Genomic DNA, 19,690 nt, shown 5'->3' with positions numbered 1-19,690 from the left:
ACTGATCATTTCAAAATTTTAATGTTTTTGCATTAAGCAAGACCTAAAATTTCCGTCACAAAAAAATCACAGTTTTCTACGCACTTTTTCAGATTCAGTTCTTTTGCTCCCTTAAAAAGTGATTTTTCAAAGATTACCTCTGCTTACATTATATGAATAAAGCTTGTACTTATAAATAAATTTACGCCACAATTTAGTAAGTTTGTGATCAGCTGTCAAACTATTTATGCTCCTCTATAAGGAACAAATTCAAGTATCATCTACTTCCAGCTGAACGAAAACTTAAACGGAAAATGTATATCGTATGATAGTTTGTTCTGCTTTTTCTACTGGAATTATATTAGACTAATCGATTCTAGTTTGGTGAGAAAAGTAGGCTCCGGTATCCATCATTCTACTTCGCCGCGCGTTGTCTGTCATGTTTCACTCTAACATCAACAGAATGAAATCCTGGAGTGTCTCAATCGATCAGGAAGCTTTCTTCAATAAATTTAAGTTTGTGTCAAGAGAATGATGACGGATTCCAAATTTATGCTTCAATTATAAAAAAATTCACTCTGACCGAAAAACATAAAAGCATGTGAAAATTCCTTAACTATTTTATTGAGCGAAGAATTCTTTTCTGTAAAGTGTTATTATATGTTTACAGTAAAGTAACTAACCGCTCACCTAAACATGAATCGTGTAATTGAATAGTAATAAATTTTGTTCTTTTGTCTGAAAAATTTCCGTAAAGCAAATGCATTATCCATTTAAATGCAGTCTGTACAGCATCTGATATAATTACTTGTAAAATAAAAACTTTCGGCATTATATTTTTAATTACATAGACTGAAATTATGTGCTTATATGCTTTATTATATGTTATTATATGCTTTCAAAGTTTAACTAGGGACACAGATAAAAGTTACTAATGAGAATCTGTCGCTAGTGTACTTAAATAGCGATGCTTAGTGTGGAAATATATTTCAATATTTCAAAACCTATCATTAAAAATTTTTAAATGAATTTAGAAATGTTATTGTGCTGGTTTTATTTCGTCTGAAAGTACAACAGAAAACATTTAAATGAAATTCAGAAACGAAAGTGTGAAACTTTTCTGTAAAGCAAATGCATTATCCATATAAATGCAGTCTGCACAGCATCTGATATAATTACATGTAAAATAAAAACTTTCGGCATTATATTTTCAATTAAGTAGACTGAAATTATGTAATATTTTAATTAGGTATGAAAAACTCTGAAATTTCATATTTCGTGAAATTTTTAACATAGAAAATGTAAATACAAATTTCTAACTCTACTGAATTCATGTAAATTTTTTTCTTCTTGTTTTCGTATGTGTGTGGATGTTAGTCCTTAGTAAGATCTTAATTGTTATGATGCATCCACTTAAAATGTCCCCATAATGATACGCTTCATTCAGACATTCGACTTCTTTTCCCGCAAGAAAAAAATTAACATGTTGCGTTCACAAAATATTGCCCAATAAAAGGTAATCATACAAAATACTTCCTGCATTATTTTTACAGTATATTTATTTTCTTTGAATGTTGTACTTTCAAATGTAACAAATGAATGAAGAGCATAATCAAAATTAATATTATGAAACTAAATTATTTTGAAACATTTAAAAATACATGTGGCCTTTTATAACTCATAACATTTAGTCACTAATAGTGCTTTAGAAGTTTGCTTATAATTTTTATCATACAAATATAGTAAACCCTTGTCGAAAGTTTATTTTCGGAATGTGATTTTGCACATATAAGTTATCTTAATTGCTTACATTTAATTTGTCCAGTGCTTAAATTTCCTTTGTACGCGGTACGCTGCAGAGTGTCGGTCGCATCGCCACGGCAAGGTACTCTTCAAAAGGGATCAGACACGCATGCATCGTTGCAACCTTGCTTGGCACTGCCCACTCGCAGAGTTACCCAGGCCGAGTAGTGATCATTACATTCACGTTAACAGAGCTGTATTGATATACACAAACTGGCCAACGAATTAGAAACCTTTGAATACGTACTAGGAACCTTTTCGTTTGAATACGCGCTAGGGATGAAGTATGCAAATTTGTTTGTGAAGTGAATTACACGTGATTAGAATGCTAGTATAAGTAAGTAAGTAAGGATTTCCCGATGACTGAAGTAAAATGGGAAAAACTGCAAATCTTTCACCATTTGAGAAAGGGCTTATTGTTGGTGCCCGTTTAGCTGGGCCTAGATTTCGAAGACAGCAAATCTTACTGGGTTCTCAAATGCAGCTACATCAAATATTTTCAGAAACTAGAATCATAATCCACAATAGCGTGTTAAGAGAAGTTTTGAAAACTCCATGTTCTTTTCCACAAAGTTTTTGAAAACTTGTAATCTGTCTTCGTCCCACAAAAAGTAAAAATCAAAAAGCTTTAAAAAAAGAAGTTGTATCATGTGCCTACTTATTAAGTAGCAAAACAAAGCGTTTGAGTTATTAGTTGTTTCAATTTTTCCCTTTATTCACAAAAATATTTAGGTTTGCTTAAATAATGCATACTTTCTTAATTTGAACAAAAATCCTTTAAAATTTTTCCATGCAAAGTTATCCTTTCCGATCCCGATTTTGTATTGATGACGTAATCCACGCGTTCAGCAAGGGGTTATATTATTCTTATTCTTATATTATTCTTATTTGACCTTATATTATTCTTATTTGATGAATAAAATTTGTCAAAAGGAAAGATTTTAAGTTTTGAGAAGACTTGGAAGTTGAAAAGTTGAGGAAAGTTGTTATAAGGTCACATTGTAAAACGCTGATCAATGAAATAAATGACGAGAAAGAAATTAATGATGATTTTACGGTTAAAATCAATGATCTACCGGATGATACAGCATGCTCAAAATCCATATAATTAAAAGTTATGAAATTCACCAAGAATATAAAAGAGTATGAACATTGAAAGGGGAATTTATGAAAATTTCCTTGAAATTTTAAATTGCGAAAAACATCTGAAAGCTCCAGAAAATAAAAGTCAGCGTACTTTTATGATTACTTGTTATACGCATTATTCTATTGTATCGATCAGTACAAAAGCCCCAAAGTGATGAAAGAATATGAAATCAATTTTAGATTAAAACGGTATTCATTATAAATGCATTTTGCTGTAGGAAGGCAGTGCTTATTATAAAAAGCAGCAGCTCTATAGCTATTAGGGCCATAAATGTATAACTGTCCAATAAAGGAAACTTAATTACTGATATAGCAACTAAAATATGTAGCAATCTGTTTTGGCTTATTCCCCGATTCTATGGCATGCTCTGTTAGAAAAACCTCTTAATAGAGTTATCTATCCTCCGAAAGATAATAGAAATGGAAATTTTATTATCGCTCTAATACTTTCTGTCTTGAAAATGTAGTAGTTTAATAAGTTGTTTTAGTATTTAGTTCATGTATACAATTTTCATAAAATATAAATAGTTTCTTAAACTTAATTAGTTTCGTGTTTAAAAGTAGACAATAAAGCAGACTTGTTACGGCCTTGGTTTCGAATAAAACTCTGTCGATTTCAAGAGTGATTATACATAGGTTCGTCTTCTTCAGGATCATCTGTGTCTGATCACCCGCAGAGTTTTTTTCAAAACCTACGTCATATAAAATTTGCTTCTCTGCCTAGTGTTAAATTTTACATTGAAGTCTTCCTCTTCCATTTGATGAGCTTCATACTGCCACATTTACCACTAAGTGCACATAAAAGGCTTAATATTATAGCCTATTTATATGATATTAACTTACTCACTGTTAAAATTTGGATTCGAGTTAGTATAATGTATGTCATAGATGTATATTTTATAAGGTAGGCTGTATATTATAAGAAGATTTATGTAGAAACTAATGATATTAAAAAAACTATTGGATTCAATTTATGTTGTAAATGACATCGAAAATTATACTTCAAGAAACTAAAAAACAGTTTTACTGGGACACGAAGTATAATAAAAAAAATATGAAATTTCTCTTTTAAATGACGATATAAGACACAATTAAGCGTATCATTTCGGAATACGGATATAACGAATTTTTTTCCTGTTTGCTAAACGCTATTTCAATGACAAAACATTTTGATTTTGGAGATTTGATCATCTTTTCCAATTACAGTGACTATGATATTATGGAAATTAATTTAAAATTTATTAAAACTTAAATGAAAAAAATATACTTACATTTTCTGTTATTAAAAATAATTTCGAAACCAAATTTTTCAAAGGGAGAATTAACTTTCAATATGTACACAATTCTATAGGAAAGTGGTTTCTTAATTTACAAATATTTTGCTAATTTTATCGCAAATTCTCGGTCTAAGGACAATTTCAGTTTTCAGTAATTGATTGAATTTATTTTAGAACTGAAAGAAATTGCTAAAATGGTGAGCATTCTAATTTGAAGTTATCTCATTACATTCGATATCCTTAACAAAAATTCCGAATATAATATGATTACGGAGCAAAGAAAGACAAAATAACATTAGAATTGCTTTAATTATTCAGCAGTACAACATACACGTGCATATTAAAATTTCACAAAATTTGCCATACACTATGCTTTACTCGGACAACTTTCACAATACCATTTTTAATACTGATGATACATTAAGATTCACATTTAAATTCAGTACAGAATCATCACTTTTATTTAACATCTAAAATTTGCTCTGTTTTGTGAGCTCACAATGAACATATTAATTATTTTAATGACAGTTGATTATCCCGTTACATTATCTCAAAACAACACATGCGATTACTTTATCGGTATTTTCTTTGATGCAGAGCGTACAATAAGATGAAAGTATAAGAAATAGAAAATAGTTTTCTACAAAATCGCTTCGTGTGAAACAATTTAGTAGTTTACCACAACTTCTCTATGCTTCGTGTTATACAATATTGATTGACTAAAATGTCATCAGATGACGATTTTACATAAAGGCTTTGCATCGTTATTGGTTCTTGGACATGTGTAATTGGTCATATGAAACACATTGCACATAATGGCCACCCATATTCCTAGAGAGTAATTACATTTAATTTAATTATGACTTGGATTCAAATCCTGATTGTACGCCAATTTCCTTCGTGGCAGCGGCGATATGCTCTGACAGAGAGGCTGCCAAAGGCACCTCTGGATGTATGTAGTTATCTAAAAAGTATGGTATGCCTTTTATGTCCTCTGGGAAACCTTTAGGTAGATCAGCTCTCGTTCTAGGAGTAAAGAGAAATGTTTTTGTCTTTTCCAGAAGTCTGAAAGAAATAGAAAATTTGTAAGTTATTATGAGCAGTGAACAGATGTTTCGGTTAGTATTCTAATTCTTTAACTTAAGCTGAATTGACTGCAGAATTTATTAGGCATGATATCTATAGCATACTTATGTTATTAGATACCGCACCTAATCAAAATTTAAATTGTCAGAATAATATAAAATTCAAACTTTCAATATTTTAAAGCTATTGAAACTCCAGATCTCGCTGTGAAGACAGCGTTTCTTGTAGGTATTATACTTTTTATTCACGATTGTTGACTGTTACTATAAATGGTTTATTAATTCTAGTCGTAATGAATTTACAAATCATTTCATTATACGTTTGATAGATTTGTATATTGTAACATTCATCATTTTGACTTGGCAATACTTTTGACCTTACGTGATAGAAATGAATAAAAATATTCATACTCTTAAGTTTTAGCAATGCCAGATGGCCTCAATCATTATGAAAAAAGGAACACGTAGATCTTGATTTCACATTTACCTTAAAAGCAATTATTTCTACCATAATGATATAAATTATTGATGAGAGAAAACAAACAGCACGAATTTATATAAATATTATAAGAAATAAATCTAATTAAACATAATCATAACTGTCTCGTAATTAGTTTCTGTTATTATTATGATTTCTTGGACTTCAAGAATTACTTTATAGCTAAAACATGTACTCAAATTATGCTTTGCCTAAAATATGTTTGAAATGGACACTATCTCTTCAAATAAAAGATATATTGTAATTTTAGCACAGTAATAATTTTTAGATAATAAGTTTTAAATATTTTTAAAATTACGGATTTCCTTCAAAATAAGGTTTTTCTTGCACTTTTTCAAGCACAAAAGGTTTCTTTGATAATTTCGAAATTTTGAAAGAACATTTACAAGTTTCAACATCAAGTACAAATTCGGTATGAAAAATAAGTAATCATAATATTTTGTTTACAAAACTGAAACTTGGCCCGTTTGCATATTCAAGTTTAATGACTGAAACTCTTCGAAACGCACTAGATTTCATAGAACGCTAAGATTTCTATATTAATGTTACTGAATATTGTGTATAACAACGCATTATTAATAATAAGGAAAAATTTTATTGAAAATGCGTTTAAATTATAATTTTTGATAATAGCATTTACATAGTAAATTAACATTAACCTTTAATACGAATTTTAGTGCTTGTAATAAGGACCCCATATTTTTTGAGGATGAGTGTGAGACTAAAGTTACCCGTCAGAGATACATGTACGTAATCTGTGATCCAGATAGTATATATAGTAATTATTTATAGCCTTAATAATTCTGGTTTAAATTGTTCATTTTCAACATTTTCAACTAAATACCTTTCATTCCTGGAGTGACTTGACTCCTAAATGCGTTAGAGCTTTTATGGTTTGGTTTAGTTTTGGTTTATGTGATTACGGCAAAACCTCGAGGACTATCTGTCTAAGGGGATGGATGGTTTCGTGGAGGAGCTTTGTAAGGGAAACTGGCTGCTATACACGTTACACATGAGGTAAACCTCGAAAACCTCTCCTGCAGCCGGCCCGTTTGCGGGATTCGGACCTCAGACCGCACTTACGACAGCGACTTTTAGTGTTCAGCTACTTTCACAGGTAGTCATAATATTTTGTTTACAAAACTAAAATTTGCATAAATTTAATTTTGCATAAATGCTTCTAATGCCCACCGTTCGGCCGCTGGTGGGCCTTAGAAGCATTTATGCAAAAAGTAGAAGTATTTGAAAATGATTACGCGCTTTACTATTGCTAAGACCCGTTTGCTAGGCAACTTACTATTATAAGTGCCTTAAATCCTTGTATCAGAACAACCAAGTGAACTGTGACCAACTAACTTCAGTATTTATAGTAGTATATGAGAAATTATCATGGAGCGCGATTTTTGCCTCCATCCGTATTTTATGTATAGAAATGATATTGTGAATATCACTGGCAAACTAAAATAACAAAAAAAAAAAAAAAAAAGCTTTGGTGATCAAATATTCAAAACAAAACTTTTGTGAACGAGTTTTCTTGTGACCACATATCACTTTTATTCATTAAATGAAAATGAAATCAAGAAAAATAAGCGCGGCCCTTGTTTTATGGTAAACACATGTGTTTTCGCATTTCCATCTAAGGATTGGATTGCATTATTTAATTATGGCAAAGCACACGAGGGATATCTGCCTAAAGGGAGGGATGCCTTCGTGGAGGATGTTCTAAGGGAAACTGGCTCGTATATACGTTACACATGGGGAAAACCACAAAAACGCTGGGATTCGAACCTCTGACCGAACTACCAGTGTTCAGCGTCTTTACCGCTCGGCCGCTGGTGGGCCCATTTACATCTAAGCTTCATAAATTAATGTACATTAAACGGTAACGAAACCGTGACCTTTGAAATGTTTTCAAGACTTAGTTGGTCATTTAAAGCCATTCTTATTGATGACTTCTTAAAATGAAACCCATTAAAAATATTATATGTAGACTCAAAATATCTGCAATTTAGCAAGATATTTGACGAAACTGTTGCACAGATTATTTTATGGTAATTTTTAATTGAAATAAATTAATTTTAATCTGAATAAATGAGACAAAGGTTTTAAAAAAAATCTCTTATCTACTAAGTCCCGATGTACGACGTTACAAAAGGCCTTTTTTTTATTTACAAAAACATTGCAAATATCCTTATTTATCAGCTGGATATATAATAAATTAAATGCATATTAAATTATATTAATTAGCTGAGTTGTTTTAAAATGAACATTTAAATTATAAAGGAAGGCATTACATTCAGTTTATTAATCAATATTAATTTAAAAGCTAAAAAATCTGAATTTTTTCAGATTTTATATTACGTTCTTTTTCATTTATACATGCATATGCGTTTCGAGAGTATTTGGGCTAATGACCCTTTGGGCTAAAAATGCTTAAAATAGCACATCTTAAAGAATTTCCAATAGGTAATCTCGCGAGCTGAAGATAGAAGTATTTTATTCCGTACAGAGTGTTGCCACTGCTTTCTTTGAAATCGTTGAGTTTCTTAATAAAACAATATGAAATATATAATAAACCAAATTCTAAATTCAATATGCGGGCCTCTAGGTGCCCATACTCGGGTAGAGGACTACGTTATTCAAAATTTGATCGCTCTGGGTACCTTTATTTTTTCACAATGCGAGAAATGTACATACATTCATGCAGATTCTTCATTATTTAATTTCTTTAAGAGTGATAATATTTGGTGGCAACAATTTGAAAAATACAATAGCTGTTTATAGTGATTCGACGTCAAATACCGTTTGGAGATTAATAGCCCCTTGAGGTATTAAAAGTTCCGTACATATGTCATTCTGTGCCTTTATGCTCCTTTTTATTGCATATTTGTCACCAAAGAAATGAGTTCCTGAAAATTTTTCAAATGTATCAGAATTTTCTTTAAAGTGTTTTACTTTGTATACGTATGTTTGATAAACTTATAATATTTACGTGCAGTTAGTGAAATCATAAGTTTTATGCTTTATTTATTTACCTTTGCAAGCAACGTGATAAACGTTGGGGAGCACGTCTAATAAATCAGCATTCCAAAATCAAAATTTAAAATAAATTAAAGATCTTGTATAATGTCAGATAGCAATATTCTGGAAATTTGTTATTTACCGGGACTCTGGGTAGTTAAATTTAAGGTATTATTTTATGCACATGACATGGCCAAGCTTGCTCATATTGATGATAAATGCATGATAATGTAATGCAACATAACGGTCCAAAATTTTGGAAACACTCGCAAAAACTAGTCTTTAGCCTTAGTGACGTATTTCAGAGAGTCTATTTTGAAAATTATTTTTCACTTTTCGATGAAAAATTCCATTTTCCTGATTACTCTTTAAAAGTCTGACACAAAGCTGTATTTTATAAGAATATAATAAAAAAGTTTATATCTTTCGTTTGGCTAAATTCTGATGTTTAAGAAAAGGGTAGAAAAGGGTAGAAAAGAAATAGCAGAAGAAATGTCAGTTTGTCGAGTCGCAGATTTGTAGATTTTAATGTTTTCTTCGTATGTATACAAAAATCTGTGCTGTTTCAAACAGCAGATTAATAATTGCAGTGACCTAAAATTACCATCCAGTTTGCAGATAAAAAATTTTAATTTTTAATGTACAATCTTATGAGCTTAACGTTAACTGAAGTTTAATGCTACCAGTGACAGAACTCCAATATCTATACAGACTTCTCTTAATTAACTCTTATTAGGCACACTCGAAAAGCTCCAGTTAATTGCGTTTTATAATTTATTAATGAATTTGCCTTCCCAGCTTTAGTTTAAAATAAATAAAAAAATACCCAAATTCTTTGTCAGCTCACTTCCGTTTGGAGAAATAACTACTTGTTTACAGTGCTTATATGTCATTTATCACTCAACTGTAATTATCCTTGAACTTTTCTGAGACTTCTCTTCACCCAATAACGATGGGATCAATAATTTGGAGAATTAAAATTCTACCTGTTTGTTTAATTATAACTAAAAACAACAACAAAAAAAAGAAAACCAGTGATTAAATTCCTACTTTATAGAAGATAAAGTATTTATTTCCAAAAACTTTATGGGAATTCATCCATGTAATTCTACTACAACTGCAGTTGATTTAATAAATAAATAATAGAAGTTTATACCAAGTGTTTTATTAAAAGCTAAATGATAAAATATTACGATACTTTCATTGATTTCACATGATGGCTGAAGACACGATATCACACACAGTTGTAGCGACTAACTGGTATGCAAACCAAGCAAATGATCATTCTTTTAGTGTCATTGAAAGGTGAATTCAAGCAATTCCTATGTGGATTGTTTTACAGTGGATATATTAATATTTAACAACGTGAAAAAAATGTATTGGCAAAATGCCCCGATACTGGTACAACTTTGATGAGTCAGGCTATGTCCAGGAAACGATCGTGACATCAAGCGCTACGTTCCTTTGAAAGACAACTCTAAAATCGCTAAAGATGACCGTTACTACAAAATTCAATGCTTGTTAGAAAATTTGAATTTGTCTTGAAACAGTTTAAAAGGTATTCAGAAGATCTAATAACCTATAAAAGAATGGTGTGTTATTTTTGTAGGCACGGCTGTAAGATGTTAATGAAGAATGAACTCATAAATTTATGATACAAATTATAGATGCTGACCTATTACGATGGATCCCTCTTCAATATTATTCCTTATCAAGGGGCTCAAGAAAAATGCAAGGAACCTCTTTCTCAGCCCGCCGTGGAATGTTTGCTTTCGATTGTGGAAAAGCCGAAATTTCAGAGGATAGTTTTTTCACATCTCATGGATTAATTGTTCGTTTGAAAGAAAGGTAATTTTGTGAAGCTGGAACTGTACGAGATAAATAAAGAGCTAAACGTTCACTTGTGCCTTCGAAAACATTGAGTAAAATGGAGAGAGGCTCTTCTGGTGCACTGTTTGATGAAGTAAACAAACTAGCTGCAGTACGATGGAAGGCTAATTGTGTAGCGTCTTTACTGGCAAATTTTGAAGAAACAAAAGTGAAAACCGAAGTGAAAATTAGGATGAAAGATAGCAGGAAGGGAACTGGTGTTTCATTTTGTGCCACTTTATACAACAAATATAATAATGGAATGGATTTATCTGACAGCCACGTAGAAGTTTATTTTACTTCTATCCAAAGGAAAAAGTGGTAACGGCGGCCCTTTTTCTTGAACTACTTTGAAACAGCTCTCATCGCAGCATGGAAAATTTCCAAACTGTTTTGTCCTAACAGAGCGCAAGACATTTCAACATTTCGGAGATCAATTACCATAAGTTATTTATGCGAGGAATAACATCAGGGAACGCAGTTTGTTGCAAAATAATAAAAACAATAACACCTGCTCATAAAAAACAGAGAAGATGCCAGTTAAAAACATAGAAGTAAAATCCAACAACTCTTTGCAAATTACGTAATATTGGAATTTGTATTGACCATTTTCCCAAATTTCAACGCTAATTGACTCTAGAGCAAGTAAGGAAACTTTTCTTTAATTTAGTAGTGTATTGGATCGTTGTTATTAAACGGCAGCCATTACATGTGTTACTACCTCATATTATTGATGTCTCTAAAGTGTTACATTTTTCCGGCAGAAATTTTTTAGAATAGTCTAATATAGGTTAAGTACCTGAAACAGAAATGTACGTGTCTCCAAAAGAAAAACAGTTTTACCACATGAGCTGTTTTTAAACCAATTTTTACGTTTTTAAATTCCTCCTAGTGTCAGAATGGATGTTCTTTTATAAAGTCTTATAGACACAACCTGACGCGTTTAAACATGGTTTTGGGCTGTTTCCTTCATTTTAATCATATTTTCTCCACATTAAGCTGTATTAAGCATAAATAAAGAATATGCTAACACAGCATATATGTCTCAGCATGTTCAGCTTGCCAACAAACATTTCTCATGAAAATCAGTATATATGTTTGCTGTTTATATTTAAACTTTATATAAAATGATTTCTCTCAACAGACTAGTGAAATTTATGGATGATTTCTTGTAAATTGCATCGGGTTTATTGAAACTGACATATGGGTACTTTTTACATGTCTTATCATTCTACGATACTTCTTATAGCATACAAATATTGAATCGCATTCTTTAGCAAATAAATCTCATAACATGTGCATTAATAGTGCAATATCTAATATTTTAACAAACTTTTTGGCGTGTAAGTCTTAAAAAAATGCTTCCGTATAATAATTAAGCGTTTCATTAAGCAATATTGTTGCACAGGCGTTATCTCCCTAAGGGAAGTGACACATTTGTGGAGGACTATCTAAAGAAAACTGGCTCATATTTCCATTACATATGGAGACCGTTATTAGAACCAACCATGCAACCATGCAGTACTTGGGATCGAACTTGTAGTGATCAGCGGTCTTAACCACTCGGCCAATGATGGGAGGGTCCATAAATATTGTGATATAATAGTAGTTTATGATAAGTGAACAGTGTTCGTCACATAGTTCTAGAAGTGCTTCTAGGCAGAATGCCTAATCTGATCTACAAATAGCAGACCAAAATAAGAAAAACAACATTTCCAGTACAGTGCACAGCGTCAGAGAGACGAGTAGCGAACACTACGTCCTGGATTTGGGGATTTGGCTGCGGAGATGCTCAGGTATTCGAGTGGTTCCAGGAGATTTTTCACCTCCGTCATAACAACGTTAAGCACAGATTCAATAAGCCAAGCGCATGGAATGATATCTCAGTGCAGGTTTAAACAGCATAGTGTTCATCACATACAACAAAATATCATCAAATACGAAAAAATACATCAGCAATCGAAGTAAAAACTCGTTAGCACTTTATATTTGCTGATATGCAACTGGTAATTATTCCGCTCTTGCGCTTATCTATTCATAGTGTATTAGATTCATAGTATGTTCATAGTATTATATGAGTAATTCATGATAATTACCCGACAATGTCCAGCCTGATACATATTTTCTACCACTCCACTTTTTGGCAAAGACAAAGTCAGATTTGATTAATTCCCTAATTTCCGCTCACAGTCACATTTAACCGTCAGTCACATTCAATTTACAAGAGGCAGCCGTAAAGCGTGTAAGCCTAGTATTTCGAAATAAAAGAGGTTCATACGAGTAATTCCTTTGTATCTCGTGTATTAATGCATGTATACGTAAGGCACATGCATGCTTGTATGTATGTAATAGTGCGTATTTGCATCTTTACAGGCTTAAATATCTGAAAGGCTTAAAATTTCTTTATAGTAATGATAACCTTTCAGTAAATCAAAACTATTCTACGTATAATTAAATGCTGATATTTCTGCAGGTCATTTTATAATTTAATCAGGCATTTGCTAAGCTGTTACATACTATCATTGAAACTTTTACTTTGCAAATATAACATTTTCCAATACATCGATCTTTCCGCTCAGGTGGATTATAATGTCTTTTAAGACATGATACTTCAGTTAACTCAGAATTTCCTCAAGCAATTTATATTTATAAATGCATTCTTGTCTTCTCAAACAATGAGATTAATCGAGTCTAAAAGTTTATTCGAATCAATGTTTCTATTTTACGATACGTTTGGGAAGTATCTGATTTTTCGATCGTTAGTAACATTTTACGAGACCTAGTCTGCAGAAGGAGAATGTGTCCTCAAATAATAATAGTAATTTGATTTTATTCAATTGAAATTTGATACAATGGATAGAAAATTATTGCTCATGATTTATAATCCAGGTGTGCTTTGTGAGCAAAATAGCTCGTATTTTGGAAATCTGTCCTTAACTGTAGAAAAATGACTGTGCTAATAGTAATACATTTTAATTGAGAATACATAACAATCTAGACTGAGAGTCAATTAATTCTATAACATTATTGGTTGGCGGACAGTCTTCTCTTACCAAATGAACTATTCAGAGCGACAAATTAATTCCAGTTATTTTCTATTTAAAAGTGAAACTCTGTTGCATAATGACTGATTGATTTGAACTCTATCTGGTTGTCTCCTATTACACTAGCCCCTTTTCTGTATGATGCAAGCCGTATTGCGGCTTCTGTCAGTTTCAGGATTATTTCTCAAATGTAGTGCCAATGCAATTACCTGATTTTCTGTGACTCGAAATCAGAAATTTAGTGACCGTAGGGTAAATTGTTACAAAGCAAACTTTCTGAAACTAACAATCAATTCGAGTTAAGTGACTAACTGACCGGATTTAAATGCAGCGAATACGCTTAGAAAAAATATGAGAAATAATTACCATCTGATATTTAGAAACTAGTTATTGTTTCCTTTAAAAATGCTTTTGTTGAACTAATAATGATAAGTCACTATACTGTAACGTAACATTGTGGGCGTTTTTAATTAAGTCTCCTTTATGCAATAATGATTCATTTAAAAATTAAGGTAAGATTAAAAAAAGGAGCTGCAACTATTCAAAACTTCTCCACTTGAGTCAAAAGCTCAAAGGCAAATTTAATATTTAATGTGAAGCAAGTTCTCCTTTCGCTAATTTGATTCTATTCAAATTTTTAAGACTATTAAGATAAACGATCTATTAGATTATGTTTCTCTACAGAGGCAGCAAATGATTGAAAGCAAAAAGAAAAACTAACCCCATTCTCTGATATGAGTGGTGAAACGCTTAATATCGGATAATAAAAAAATTGTCAAGCTATCAAAATCTATTTATAGAGCACAGATTTAATTTGGTAATAAACTGGATTCCGTGTATTGTATTGTGAACTGGGCTACTCATTTTGATGCTTTTTTGTATTTATTTATTTATTTTTCGAATACTACACGACAGAAGATTTTCAAGACATTGATCTGGCAGTCATGAGTTTGTTTGCATAATTCTCATAAAGGTTTTGAGTCACACCATAAAAATGTTCTTTATCAGTAATAATGAATACATTTTGAAAATTTTGATCTGTTATTTTGTGGTAGTTCTACATTTGAATGATCACATTCTTAAAGGAATTTTGCAAATTGGATTTTTTTCAGTAACTGTGAGATATAAGTCGTGCATGTTGTTCTTAATTGCATCGTATGCTTACTGACTGTTCTTAAGACAGATTTAAAAAATATATTCGTTATAATGTATATTCGTTATTCCTAAAGGTTCTTCGTAACTATAAAAATATATATTTAAAAGGTCGCCAGTTTACAAAAGATATATGTTAATAAGAACATTCAGATTTGTTCATAGCTAATGAGATGCTCGATAAGCAAAGTATATGATGGATATAATAATTCTATAATAACTCATATAACTATAAAAATGTGATAATGTAACGATGATGGTACCCTACATAATAATAATAATAACACTAAAATTATTTCACTATTTCTTTAAATTAGGAAAGTTTCAAATAATTCCTTTGACATAAACTTCCTTTGTTTTGGATATTTTGACTCATTGGGTTTCATGTTTCTATCAGGTATCCCTCTTTACATGAAGTCTTTCCTGATCGTTCATGAGATTATATTCTCGTCAAAGATAAATTTATTTAATTATGTCTAATTGTAGTACATTTCTATAATCCACCTCAACGTCTCTGGCTTTCACTATGTCTTCTTCCATTTCACTAAGTCAAAAAATAGTCAGAGAATTGAGGTTTCTTTCCTACCTTGTTCATATTTGTTCATTTATTGCAAGTAGTCATGTTTTTGATGGCATTTTAAAGCCTTATAATTCTTCAAAAATTCTGTCCACATCATCACATCGTATCCTGTAGTTCTAAACTGCTTGTGCAAATGTACGCCACAGGTGATAAGTCGTTAAATGTAAGACTTATTTCCTGGTTATGATGTTGTGTTTGATTACAAATTTCGCCTGTTATATAATGGTAAAAGTTAAGATATTGAACTCTTAGAAAGCTTGTTCGGCCCAAACACGATGTTATTATTGTTAACTCTAGCTCCTCGTGTTCCAAAACGTATACAAATAAATGAAATACTATAATAATAAATAAATAAAAAGCACAATAACACTGCAAAAGGAAGAAAAAATTTAGATAAAAGTTTAAAAAAAATTAAATATTTATTAAATAAAAAATTAAACACTTAAAATCTATTTTGAGAATGAAACTCCGAAAATTGGGAACTATCTTTTTAGTCGAAAAAATACCTCCAAAAAGGAACTGGAGGTCAAGATTCAAACAGGTCTTTTAAGAAACAGAGGGATTCTTCCTCTGCTTAACATAGTGAACATGTTCAAAAAGAATATACTTAATATTTTCCTTGTCGTTACAGTAGTTGCACAGCGCACTTCGAGCAAATGCAGTTCACTCCCAATAACTCTTAACATGTTCGGAGAAAGTTTCAGCCAATTTAAAATATGTGAAAATTTGTCATCTTTTATTGTGAACATTTGCATGAAAAATCTTTTTTGGCCACTATGCGTTTGATGAGACACGATATTCTCTGTTTCAATATACGTAGCATCTTTCGTATAAGGGAGCTTCCAGTGAGAAACTCGAACACTGAGCTTTAAAACAGTAGGAAGATTTGTAGCTAGCTTTCATGAAATAATCAGCCAAATACTGCCAGAAATTCCGCAGTTGCTACGATCGTAAGCAAAAGGAATGCGATATTAAAATGTTGCAGGATTTTAAAACTTGCCTAAGTTTCAACATGCTTCTCTGAGGCACTAATTTCCTGTGATAGTTGTAGCGACAAGAGAAAATCATTTCAGATTAAAACACGTTTGATCTCAAACCAATACCAAAATTATGAATCCATTTCATACAGCGGTTTCAGCATGGCACTTCATTCTGAAAAACAGAGCTGTAGTTGATAATTCTCTGCTATTTGAAATCTTCTTCTCAATTACATTCATAAACAGCAAAATCGAGTTCAACATTATTATTCATCTTCCTTCCATCAGTAATATATAATCTTCAAGAACTGAATGGGAATTGACCGTAACAGGTAGCGAGACTGCCATCAAGAAAATTTGATAAAGACAGCTGCAAATACCCTTCTTCATTCAGCGGTTTCAGCATGGCACTTCATTCTGAAAAACAGAGCTGTAGTTGCTAATTCTCTGCTATTTGAAATCTTCTTCTCAATTACGTTCATAAACAGCAAAATCGAGTTCAACATTATTATTCATCTTCCTTCCATCAGTAATATATAATCTTCAAGAACTGAATGGGAATTGACCGTAACAGGTAGCGAGACTGCCATCAAGAAAATTTGATAAAGACAGCTGCAAATACCCTTCTTCATTCAGCGGTTTCAGCATGGCACTTCATTCTGAAAAACAGAGCTGTAGTTGCTAATTCTCTGCTATTTGAAATCTTCTTCTCAATTACGTTCATAAACAGCAAAATCGAGTTCAACATTATTATTCATCTTCAAGAACTGAATGGGAATTGACCGTAACAGGTAGCGAGACTGCCATCAAGAAAATTTGATAAAGACAGCTGCAAATACCCTTCTTCAATGCAACATTACTCAATATCTTAGTATCAATGGGTGGAATACAAGAGCTAATTAAAAGAGCCTCATAAGCTAACAGCTTTGTAAGCTAGAAACAATTCTTAAAAGAAATTTTCGAATTTACCTTGGCAGTGCGAAGTTTATATTCTTTAGCAAAGAACTGCTATAAGCCCTTGTCGCGAATAAAATAATAGGCACGATTCTTTGTCACAGATCTGCTTTAACTCCATAACTGTCATAGATCTGCTTTAACTTAAGATCTGTTTTAACTCCATGAGTGTTCTTACAATATTTATATAACCCTAAAAATATGTTTTAGCATTTAGTTCAGAGATGGGAAATGTGATTCTCCCATGAAATTATTATCCAACGTAATTCTTAAATACCTGATTTATGTAGTTGCTTTAGTAGGAATATGTTCATATTATAAATTGATTTTGTAATCTGCACTTAATTTTTTATGTACCATCATAATTATTCCCCTACGAGTGTTTAATTCCAGTTTTTAAAGCTTAGATCTTTTTAAAGTAGACTGAAAAAATTATTGAGTTAAAGAACAAATATAAGCATTTTTTGTAATGAAAAATTGTTGGAAGCATTTCTAAATCAAGTTTCAAAGGTAGATAATATCCTTGGAGACAGTCCTTATCAAACTAAATTCCTTGGTACCGTGGACCCCAGTGCTGTAACTGGAAGTACGTTCGGGTAGCAATCAAGAGATTCAGTATTCGGATCTCAGCGAGGGCATTGCACATTTGTCATGCTCCCTGCTTTAACTCACTTAATGACTCTACAATACTATCTACACAAAGGTCTGCTGTGCAAGCCTACTTAACATTCTTGATTAGACAGGAGAAGTTCTTAGATGCATTAGTATCTTTTAGCTAATGAGCTCTGACACCAATCATTATCCAAAGCTTCTTTTACATATAACGATATAAAATTCGTGACTTAGATTTTTCATTTATCTTGCTTTACTATATCACAGGAGCGAAGAAGCTAATTTTCATATGAACGCTCAGGCTAAAAAGCCTTACTGATCTTCATGCAAATATTTCTGTTTCTGAATGACCAGTTTAGTATGTTTGCACAAAATTTCTAAGGACATTTACTGATGTGGAAGAATGATGATGCATTTGATATTTTTAGTACACTATTGCTCATCCTCAGTACTTTTAGGAACAGTCACTATTTTAGTTTTTTTTCCTATACTGCTGGAGAAAGCTTTTGATCCCGAGACATTAAATAATCTGTATAAGATAGATGGGTAAACTTCAGCAGATTTTCAAATCACTTCGTTTGTAATTCTTTCTGGCTCGAGATTTTTATCTAGATTTAGAATTTTTATAACACCATAAGCTTCAACCATAAACAGGAAGAAATCATCATCCGCACCATGAGAAGTCATTTCTGAAACTTATGAAATTTCTCATCATTACTCATGTCGTCAAGAGGAATCGAGTATTTTAAAATGTTATCTGTTGTAGGCTCAAAAGATGAAGTAACATTGACGAAAGTATAAATTTACCTCCAAACATTTTGCGTTGTATTACCCTTGAGAAGCTCCAAGAATTTCATTTGCTCTCTTCTAACGTAGATAAGTATTTTAACCTTATTTATAAATAACTGGTCTCATAAATATTTCTTAAAACTGTATTTTTAGTTCTTTGATGTATTCTTCTAATCGCATTTAACTGTTACAAGTGACCTAGATTGACTAGCATCGATCGTATGCAAATGAAATTTATTTGTTGAGAAGGACTATTAAGCAGCAGAAATATTTAGGTTCTACCGTTCAACAATAGTATTATATAATATAACTGCAAACAATCTTCTAACTAGTTACGTAGAACGTCATCATAATTTATGCAAAATCTTTGAAATTGACACCAGTTTTTTTAGTGTTTAAAATTTCACTTTCCAAGTCAACTTTTAAACACTAAACAAAACTGGTAATAAACTAAAAAACGTACATCTTAAAATGTTTCGCATTTATTTGATGAACATTTGAAAAGAAATCATGTGATGATCAGAGAATGTTTCAACTTCAGGAATTCACCAGTTTTAGGTAATCTGAAGAAACCGCCACTCAATAATTTTTACACAAAATATAACTCGATTCCTATTGTGATTACAAGTCGTGAGTTTTAGTAAGTTCAACGGAATCGTTTTCCATTCCAGTTAAAGATTCTAATCCAAATAGATTTTCTACCGGCAGTCTGAGCCGAAGCAACAAGGTCGTATTATTGCTCTAGTATAAATCTAAAGCAAAAATAAATAATAAATCAAAATATTTTAGCTAACAACCTATGGGCAGAAAAGTGGACTCAACATCTTCCTTACAAGATTCCAAGTACTCAGAAAGTCACACAACTTTGAAACCTCTAGCCATAGTGAAAGGGCTGAACAACAT

General features: G+C 31.6%; 1 protein-coding gene across 1 annotated transcript in view; it reads right to left on the bottom strand.

Annotated features, from left to right (window-relative positions):
* Positions 1-4,501: 4,501 nt before the first annotated feature.
* Positions 4,502-19,690, bottom strand: part of Gycalpha99B (guanylate cyclase 1 soluble subunit alpha 2) — a 424,202-nt gene continuing 409,013 nt past the window's right edge. Inside the window, exon 11 of the mRNA XM_035359312.2 lies at positions 4,502-5,270. Coding sequence (XP_035215203.1) covers positions 5,063-5,270 — 208 coding nt within the window. The 3' untranslated portion in view covers positions 4,502-5,062. The remainder of the gene's footprint in view (positions 5,271-19,690) is intronic.

The sequence above is a fragment of the Stegodyphus dumicola genome, chromosome X2, assembly GCF_044657685.1.
Source record: "Stegodyphus dumicola isolate Sdum_Otavi_A_Nest chromosome X2, ASM4465768v1".
NCBI lineage: Eukaryota > Metazoa > Arthropoda > Arachnida > Araneae > Eresidae > Stegodyphus > Stegodyphus dumicola.
This window is presented reverse-complemented; position numbering and strand designations above follow the sequence as displayed.